Raw genomic sequence first — 10,402 nt, forward strand, 5'->3', positions numbered from 1 at the left:
CATACACAGTGCAGCTTTTGGTAACTGAGCGAGAGTGTGTGTGTGTGTGTGTGTGTGTGTGTGTGTGTGTGTGTGTGTGTGTGTGTGTGTGTGTGTGTGTGGCGTGTGTGGCGTGTGTGGCTTAACTTAACAGTTATGTGTGTACCAGTTCCCATATTATAAACTTTACTTAATAGAAATAAATCAAATTGCTGTTTGTGTTTTGGTTTTTTTGTTTTCAAATAATTAAAAAAAAAAGAAATTTGATAATTTATTCTCTGTTTAGAAAGGTCACAGTTTTACCTGATTAAATTTGCTTGGCACTAAGTTAACTCAGTATCTACTCTAGTGAGATATTCATTTCTCTGTCTCCTCCCAGTTACCAGTCTGCCTCCTAACACCACTTTGACTCATACGGCTTCATCTAAGAGCTTAGTCATGTCCCCAGGAGCTGTGGCCAGTGATGGCAGTGTGACCCTGACACTCTCAGATGCTCAGGGCATGCTGGATGGTGTCACTCTAAACCTCAGTGCACAGGTACAAATCAGCATCATATGCAATCATTTAGAGTATCTTTCAGATTTTTACTGATCTTAAACTATTAAAGCTGTTTTTCCTAGACTGTCTAATAATCATGTACAGATAATAGTTATAAAATTCATCTGTTGTTTTAATGGAGTACTTCTTGGTGTTCAGGGTCAGACATTTCCTGCTGTGCTGAATGAGTCCAGCATCCCAGGTCAACCAGTCCCACCAGACCAGCAGGTCATACTGGTCAGCCACCAGTCCCAGTCCACAAATGGATCATCTGATAATGGATATAACGTGAGTGTGTTTCTCTTGTGTGTAACTGAAGGCTTTTTCAAAAGACAGGACTTCTATATGGGCTAGGTTGATGCTCCCTTTGGCTGTTCCGGAGTCACAGATGGAGACTCTCTTACCGCGCTCATATGCGCTTTCAGACGACATCAATAAATGTATTAAAAGAGGTGTGGAAATAAACTCAGCTGCACTGATGTGTTGCTGTCACTCAAGCTGCTGATGAGTCGCAGAACGATTTTCCTCTTATTATATTACAAAGATCAAAATACAGTCCAGTGTGAATTTTTAAGGGTTTAAGTTTCTAAATAAGCTGTCTCTTCTCATGGTTGGATCTGCATTGCTGCATAGTTTGAGCCATTCTTTGTGCAGATAAGGTTTGTGTTTATTTCCTCCTCTGCATGAAGTCTAGAATGAGGAAATTGTGGGTTCTTGAAAAACAAAGAAAAACGCACTGAAAGTTTAAATGTGGTGTTTTGATTTAGGAAACCCACAGGGTGGGTGCTCCACAAAGGTGTCAGTCAGCACTATGCTGGCCCACCTTTTCAGAAGTCAACAGTACTGTTTCTGTCAATACCTCGCTCTGAGATAGAGAGGCGAGGGGTTTCAGTCCCACCTTTCTGTCTCCCTGGTTCTTCTTTGCCAGGACCAAGGTGGTCAGAACATGTGTCAGTAACGGTCCGGGGAGTCTCCTGAAAGAGCCTAAATGCACAGTGTAAATACTCTGTGATTTAATAGAATTTTTTCATGTGATAGATTACCTGTCACTGCTTGTTTTTTTTATCTTTGAAGACCTTTTGCTTCTCATCTGAGGAGCTTTTTAATTTTAAATTGAAAAGTGCAAAGATTTCATTTTTTACTTTAATAAACAGCTCATTATTGCCACCTAAAACTCACAAATCACTCTACCTCTTTTCCCTTCCGAGGTTCATAAGCGTCCTTTTGGTTTTGTTCACAAGAGAGCTGTTTTGGACACATGCATGAAGGTGAATCTTAAGAACTAAGGATACTATTTCAGGAATAGTGACGGACAATTTCTGGACAAAGAGGGATGGAGATGGTTAGAGACCTTCAAACAAGAAACTAAATGGAGGAGGTTTCTGTAGCTTATTGTACAGTCTCGCTCTGTTTGGTTCTGTTCAGGTGTGTGTCTCCATGTCAGTGTGTCCCTCACTCTTTGGGCGTGATTGACAGATCATCAGCACGCGGCTTCAGCCATTGTGGTGAAAAAACAAAACAAAAAAAGCTGCTGTAGTTTTATCGTCCGTTTGTCTGGCTTTTTGTTGTTTTTATTTGTTGCAGTTCTGTTTATAACTGCACGTGTAACTGTAGGTGGCCAGTTTGTCTGAAACCTCCCAGTATATCTGCTGATTTCAAGACGCTCCATCCAGCTTAAACTGTATGAACTCATTTCCTTCACTTCTCTTCAGGAAGAGTTTGCATGTTCTGTCTCGACTCAGCCAATCCGCAGGCAGAGGTCTGCTGTCGTCAATATCATAAGTGTACGGTACTCTGTTGGAACCGGAATTGGAAACATTTGGCCGCGTTGGAACAGAGGAGAACCACATACAGGCACACTAGTGGAGAGAGGGCTTTTGTGGTGCACCTTTGAATCTAATCATCAGTCAGTTTCAGACCAAATCACACCATCCTGCATGTGAAGGAGATGTTTTTCATGTGATACAGACCGACACTGTAATGACCCTCAGGAGAGAGGAGAGGGAGAGTGATTTATATGACTGCAGTTCACAAAAATGACTAGCTTATTAGAGTTTAAAAGCTGCCAACTTTGCATTTTTCCATTTTAAATTGAGATGGTTCTGAATAAGAAACAAGGTGTTTTTTTTAACAACGCTCCTCAAGGATCATCATGTTTTGTTTACTGTCAGAAAACACCAAACTGGAAATCTAGTTATCAATTAAAAACCTAACATAAACTTTTTCGTTTTGTCTGAAATTCAGAATTCTGGTGATAAAGGTGAGAAAGACCCTCAAACGGACTGCGAGACCCGGAATCACTGCTTCTACTGCAACCAGGTGTGCGAGAACGCCAATTCACTGCGACGCCACTGCAAACAAACTCACGGCAAAGACCGCTGTCACGTCTGCAGCATCTGTAATAAGGCCTTCAAACGAGCTACGCATCTCAAGGTTAGAAATAAAACATGTTAAACTAATAACACTTTGAATTTTAGTTCATTCTACTATTCTTTCAAATTATTTTTGTATGAAGAGATTTCATGAAAGCAGCTTTTGAGATCTCAAAGAGGAAGTTATACAGTCCTCTGTGGCTCCATTTCAGCTAAAATAATCAGTGAAGTGAAGAAAAATTCAGCAAAGTCTGTGCTCTCTGATACAAATACTGATGTGCCATCAAGTGACATTTTAGACAGACTCTCATATGTTTCACTTGATGAAGAAACGCTGAATCCAGGCAGTGTTTTGCTGCCAAACTGCAGTGAAGAGCATGTGTGCTTCTGTTTTCCACCAATCCCCTTCATCTGGTAGAAACACTTGAGAGCTTAAGAGCCTGAAAGGAGGAGGATAGGGCTTCAAACTCAAGCATCTCTTCCATTTGTCGTTTTCTACACACTGCGCCGCAGGTTTTGTCTCTGTAAATGTGTTCCACCATACTGAGCTGCGCCTGCTTCTCTCTATGACTAATGACTCTGGGATTAGGTGGATGTAACAGTCAGTGACTGAGCTCCCCAGGCTCTGAATTAGTTTCCATCTATAACAGACACAGATGTGTGATTTGTGAGAACAATAAATCAGTAAAGCTGTTATTTTTCATTTGATTAAATTGTGGATAATAATTTGGCCATTTATAGCCAGAACACCAAAATCAATGGTTCTTTAACTTTGAAACATTGACAAATGAGAGTCAGCTTTACTTTTTAGTCATTTTGTGCGTGCCAGACAGTGGTGAATGGGTTTGAGATTATCAACAAAACTTTAGACATGTGTTGGACCTTTTTTGTGATGAATCATTATATAGCCTCAAAATACAAGTTTTAAAACTTCTAAGATGTAATGGAAAGGTTTTGGAAATAGGCCTTTGACAACAGGAAGTGACCTTTTTTATTTAGAAAGCTGCATCTCTGACCCTCTTGATCTAATCAGCAACAAATTGTGTCAGAACACAGATAACAACTTCATCTCACTTGCTTTCAAGCATAAATACGTACTTTTGGTGAAAGGTGTGGTCATGACAGTGTGGCAAAGTAAGACATCACGCCATTAACATACATTTGACTTCCACTTATTTCAGCCAATCTGCACCCAGTTCACTATGGTCGATCTTAATCCACCCCACTACATGAGTGCGGTCCAATTTATGGGGGGCGTGGCCTAATTCCTCCACAGCGCCCCCTACGTTTATTTTAAATCCAGCCACAAATCAGGTTTTTTTTTTTATTGATGAAATTTGGTACACGTGTAACGTCTCAGGACCTAATAAAAAGTCTGTTGAAGTCATAGTCCAATCCCCACAGGACGTTGGTTATTTTGGATCAAAGCTGCCTATTTGTCTCCCCCTACAGCTTTGAACATGCAGACTTCACATGCTGCTTGCTTGTCTCGACACTGTCTTGTGGTGGGATGATGTGGGTGTGGCTGAGTGGCGAATGCTGATGCCTCACTGTTTGCACACGGTTAGCTCTAAATCACACATACATGATTCGACCTGCACCAAATTTGGTGTGCATCATAAGGGAGACCTGCTAAACACATTAATATGTTAGTTTGATGAGATTACTTTAGCCCACCGTCTGTCTGTTTGTCAGTCCATCTGTCTGTACACGTTATGAGATGATTTCAATAATGAAGGCCTGTGATGATTCCAACAAAACTGCTAACAGTTTCACTACTGAATGCAACGAGGGACATCAGCGACGTTGGCGTCAAGTTCTATGTTGTTGATTTTCCTTTAGTGTCTGTATATGGGATTTTTATTGTACTGTATCCTAAAATAGAAATTACCCTCTTTTTTATTTGCTGTATTTTGTTGCCTTATGACTTGGAGTTGTGAAGGAACAAGATAACGAGCACTTCAAGGCAGAGCAATATATGCCTACAGAGATAAACATCCATGCATTTGCCTTTGCGGCTGCTCATCATCCTAATACTTCCTAATAGTTCTTTCAAATTCCTCCAACAAGTGTGAGAGGAGTTGAGCTGACAAGAAAATTGCCAACAGACGTACGAACAGACAGTCTTTCAAGACCTTTCAGGAATATAAAAAAGAAGAAAATATAAGCTGTTATAGTTGGTGACCAAAGTTACTACAAATTTTCTGATCTGTTTAAAGTCTAAACTTTAACTGGGCCACTCTAAAGAAACTTTAAACCACTCAAGTGTTGCTTCAGCAGCGGTGAAATCCTGAAATATGTACCTTTGTCTCAGTCTGAATCATTTAGGTTTTTATTTTTTCTTTTCTTTTTTGAGAATGTTTAATCATCTTTTATCATTTACTTACAGTACTTTAGACTGAGTTTTGTTTAATTCTGCCATGTAAATCTGGAGGGAGGGAGAAATTATATGTGCCCTGAGACGACGTTTCAGTGCCCTGAGATGATGTATGTTGTGACCTGGCACTACATAAATAAACTGAATTGAATTGAATTATATTTATCCGATTTATGTGTTTTAAAATACTATTTCTTCATTTACTCTTTTACTCTTTTTTTTTTTTCAATTAAAGGCAACAAAAAAATTAAAAGAATAGTTTACATGCCCGGTCAGGTAGGAATCTGGACACATCCATCTACCTGAATTTGCATTTTACATAAGTGGGCACGGGTATTTGTTGAACCCTGTATGTGAGTGTCATTTGTTGATAGTTTCTGTGTGAACCAGTAATAAACTGGCCATCTGTCCAGGATGTAGCCTGGCTCTTGTCCTAATATCCAATGAAAATTGGAACTTGCTCCATGCTCCCTGCAGAGGATCAAGCAGGAATAGATGATGGATAGAAATATATTTATGTTTTCAACAACAGATTTAATATTGCCCTAAGGAACATCAGAGATTTTAAACTCTATTACTCACCTGTTTAGAGATGCTGACATATTTCAGAACATGTGAATAAATACTGAGATCATGTGACAGCTTGTTAACCTAATGAAGGAATTCTAAATGTAAAAAACAGCAGCAGTTTTTTAAAATGCTGTAAACTAAATTGAGAAATTGCAAACTGTATCCCAGATAGCAAAAGATGTTAATTCAACATTGAAATATGGTCCAAAAAGTAGATTTTTGGTTAAGGTCGACAATAGCCTATATGCCACGGACATCCGGCCCAGCACTGGATGCCACTCCCAACACTTCCGGTTCACGGTCAACACAGTGTTAGCGAAACATTTTTTTCACCCGACAACAACCCTTAATGATTTCCACAGTACCGAATTAGCATATTACATGTACCAACATTAACACAGGAGACGTAAAGATCCAGCCAATTGGAAAAAAAATCACTCCAAAGTGGATTAAAGCCATAAAAACAAAGGAAAGACGGTCCTGTTTATGGTTCCAGAATTTATCCTTTTTCACTTTTCCGTGGCTGCTTATTCCATGAATTTTTCAAGTAGAGCTGTGACACTTACTATATTGTTGAAAAGAGCAGAGTCTGGGCTTTAAATTGATGGGCTACTTGTATGGTTTGGATCGTTTTCCCCGACGTTAGTGAACTGAAAACGTAATGATTATCAGGCGGAGGTTCTGCTGCTCTCGGTGCTCGGGGGGAGTGGGGGGGGCGCTCGTCACTCGGCTTTAGTCTACGCTGTAATAAACACGCTAACAAGTTTTTACTTTTGCATAAAACTCATGACAAAGTCGCATAAAAACATTTCATATAACACAAACGTGCGCACGCACACACACACCTATCTTTGTACCGGCTGCTGTGTTAGCTTCCTGATAGCTGTCCTCTGGAGGTGGTCTTTCCTCTCTCGTCTTGGCAGTAAAAGGGGATAATTGTACATTTCCCTTTTGTAACCTCCGTCTTCTCATTTCTGATGCTGCCTCTTGCATATCCTCTAGTTAGAAATGCAGATTACAAACGCAAGCGTGAGCTTTTAAAGATAAGTTTTCCCTGTAATGCTATGATCCATCACTGTCACCTCCTCATCAAGAGGAAAATGGAAAAAAACCTAACTACTCAATCAAAAAGAAAAAAATTGTGTAGGTCTTCTGGACGGGTTCTTCTCTAATGAAACGTTTCGTCTCTCCTCCAAGAGACTTCTTCAGTCTGAGAGTTTCAGGCAAAATTCAGGCTTTTAAGCCCTGCCTCCATGTGACTGATACTCACATCACATGGCTATCGTTGACACCTAATTAACACTTATTGTTAACAGGGGGTGGAGTGATACTGGCAATAGCCGCGCTGTAGGAGGGGGACAACTGAAAACGGAGGCCTCCACCTCTGTTTAATGATGGATGTGCTCATATTTTTGCCCTCTTTGCTGGTCAACGCTCCTATTTTGATGTTATGCTTTTACTTTTCTGTGAGCCCATCTGCTTTGTGTTAAGTTTTGTCTTGAATACAACACCGTGAGGCAAATTCAGTTTTGTTAGTATTATTCTGAATAAAACTCTTTAAGCAACAATGCATCACAGAGTGACTTCAAATTGAAGAAATGACATAAGACATGAACTGCTGGCTTTGTACTCTGGTGTGGATGGTTATTAGTTTGCGTGATTAAGTTAGGACTTTCATACAATCATAGTTTCTTTTCAACTAAGGGTAGAAAATGTACCATAAAAATGTAGACAAAGTCTTTGACTCAGTGTTCTGACAACATGCTGTACAGCTTCTGTAGTTTAGTTGGTGGACTACTGATCAGAAAAATACCTTATGTAGTGTTTGCCCTGGACTGTAGTCCCAAGATGAGAGGGTAATGTAGATCTGTGTGTGTGTGTGTGTAGATATGAAACTTCACCCTATTGTTTTCTTATTTTAGCTAGAAGGAGCATGTAATGTTGAAACAGTAGAGGCTCAAGCATGGAACCTTGAGGAACTCCACGTTAACTTTATATAGCTCAGATTTGTAATGTCATAAAAAAATCTCCTGTCTACCAGGTACGATTTCAGCCAATCTAGTGTTGTGCCAGAAGTCTCAAGCCTTTTGGTTATTTTGAACGTTTTGAAGGGAGACAAAAGTTATGAACAAATAATAGCTACCCTCAGTTTTGAGGAAAAAAAAGTTTAATTCTAACAGGACTGATCAACTCTAAACAGTAAAACAGCTGGGACCAGTGTGAATTGTTGCTGGTTAAGGCCCTGTCATACTACAACGCTTTTGACAACTTATGCTGACTTACAAATTTTGTTCGACACATTGCTGTAGGTTGCAAAAGTTATGTGTAAGTTTTGAATATCATCAGTACGATGGCCAGACAATAATTTTTGACATGCTCAAAATGCTTTTGCTTATGCCAGCATGCTTCTGATAAGTGAGGCACAAGTTACAAGAAAGCTACACATAATTTATGCATCAGTTCACATATGTTACAAGTAAGTTATTCATTTGTTACTCAACATATGTCTGAAACCAGCAGGACAATTTTGAAGCAAACACTTGAAAAAAAATTTAAACCCCTGACTACCATCAGTTATGTAAGACTCATGTTCAAAATCAGTTGAACTTATTCATTACAATTCCTATGTAATTTAATAATACAGGTGAACTATGCAAACAAAATCAACAGAATCAATGCCCAAAAAAAACTATTTCACCTGCCTTTTGACCACTCCCTGATAGTGGTCTGAGGGGCCAGTGGCGCAGTATGGTATCCCTGTCTTGGTCAGTCGGCCGACTGACTGCAGATCAACTGCAGCTGCGGCTACATTGCAGTTGATATGTAGAACATTCAAACTGAAAGAAGTCTGTTTTAGTCAGTCTCTGCTGTTGGAGATGAGTTAAAAATTTACATATAATTTAATGTTGAATTTGTGTTTAATATTGTGTACAAAGACTGCTCATCTGGACAAAGACATTATGGCATTTCAGTATTTTTATTCCTTTACTTCAGGAACATGAACGAGTGCACCAGCCGGGTCCATCACCCAGCTCCCAGAAACCCAGAGTTTTCAGCTGTTCCTCCTGTTCCAAGGCTTTCGCCAAGCGCAGCCAGCTGGAGAGACACAACCGAACACACACAGGTAGGAAGAAACTGAAACAAGTCTTTACTTTCAAAAAGAAAAAAAAAAAACAAGTAGGTCCTCTGGATGGGTTCTTCTTTAGTGAAACATTTCATCTCTCCTCCAAGAGACTTCTTCAGTCTGATGAGTTTCAGGTGAACTCAGCCTTATAAGCCCTGCCTCCACCTGGACAAACAGGTTAGTCGCATGCGAAAGAGGGCCATCGCCTAACAATAGGCTTGATTGTCTCTTTTGTTGATAGAGAGTCATGCGCCCTATCACCTGACCTGTGTTGTGTTATGTAAATGTATTGAATGCAAGCGGGGGTTCAACTTCCTCTTGTTTTTGTCCCTCTTTCCCTCTTTGTGTTGGTATCATTGGGGCCCTGATTCACACCTTTTGCTCACAGGACGCTGAGTCATACTTGCAATGACAGCATTGTAGGCGGAAGACAACTGGACACGAAGGCCTCCACCTCTATTTAATGGTGGATGGTTTTTCTTTACAAAGATGGCTTCCTTTACTCCTCTCTCAAACCAACGTTCCTCTCTATCAAGGATGATAACATCTTCATCCCTGAAAGAGTGACCTCTGGCCGTAGATGAGTGTAAACTACAGAGTCCTGACCCTACGACGTAGCTCGTCTGTGCTGGCTCATTCTTTTGAACAGTGGTTGTTTTGTTTCCCCAATGTATAACTGATCACAGTCCTCCTGACACTTAACAGCATACTATATTACTCAGTTTTTGCCAGGGAACTGGATCTTTAGGGTGAACTAATCTTTGTCGTAATGTGTTTTGGGGTTTGAAAGCCACTGGGACTTCATGTTTTGAGAATAAACGTCTCAGTTTCTCTGAAACTCCTGCCACATACGGAATGACGACTGGTTTGGGTCTGGGTTTAGGGTCTTTATTTTCAGCTGGTTGTTGGCTGAAATCCTGTTTGGTTTTCTTGTCTGCTTTCAGAAAAGCCCAGTTAGGATAACCGCACTGCTCCAGGGCCTGTCTTATGTGTGACTTCTTTTTCTCTCTGGCTCCTGGGTTTGTAGGGACACTGTCTGATCTGTGGTACAGAGTTCTGATGACTCCTAACTTGTGTTCCAGTGGGTGATGGGAATCAAAATGCATGATGATCACAGCCACAGAATCAGCCATTCGCAACAACAAAATCCCAGAATTTGAAGCAGAACAACTTAGGAACAAAGTTTCAACCTGTCTCAGCATAGCCAAACCACCACCTTCCAACATCATTAGAGAAGAGAGAGGCTCTCACCACCCTCAGCAAGGACAAGAACATCATCATCCTCCCAGCAGACAAAGGAAGGTCCACAGTCATTCTGAACCAGAAAGACTACCATGAGAAGGTTATGACACTCCTTAGTGACACGAGGAGATTTGAGAGAGGAGTAAAGGAAGCCATCTTTGTGAAGAAAAACCATCCACCATTAAACAGAGGTGGAGGCCT

General features: G+C 40.4%; 1 protein-coding gene across 1 annotated transcript in view; it reads left to right on the plus strand.

The window, feature by feature from the left end:
• LOC106529256 (zinc finger protein 236) overlaps nucleotides 1–10,402 on the plus strand; it is a gene marked incomplete at its 5' end in the record, with an annotated part of 68,473 nt that overhangs the window by 44,503 nt on the left and 13,568 nt on the right. The window contains 4 exon segments of the mRNA XM_014024611.1: nucleotides 359–516; nucleotides 676–804; nucleotides 2,761–2,949; nucleotides 8,830–8,959. Of these exon segments, the coding sequence (XP_013880065.1) occupies nucleotides 359–516; nucleotides 676–804; nucleotides 2,761–2,949; nucleotides 8,830–8,959 (606 nt within the window).

The sequence above is a fragment of the Austrofundulus limnaeus genome, unplaced genomic scaffold (assembly GCF_001266775.1).
Source record: "Austrofundulus limnaeus strain Quisiro unplaced genomic scaffold, Austrofundulus_limnaeus-1.0 Scaffold431, whole genome shotgun sequence".
NCBI classification, from domain to species: Eukaryota; Metazoa; Chordata; class Actinopteri; order Cyprinodontiformes; family Rivulidae; genus Austrofundulus; species Austrofundulus limnaeus.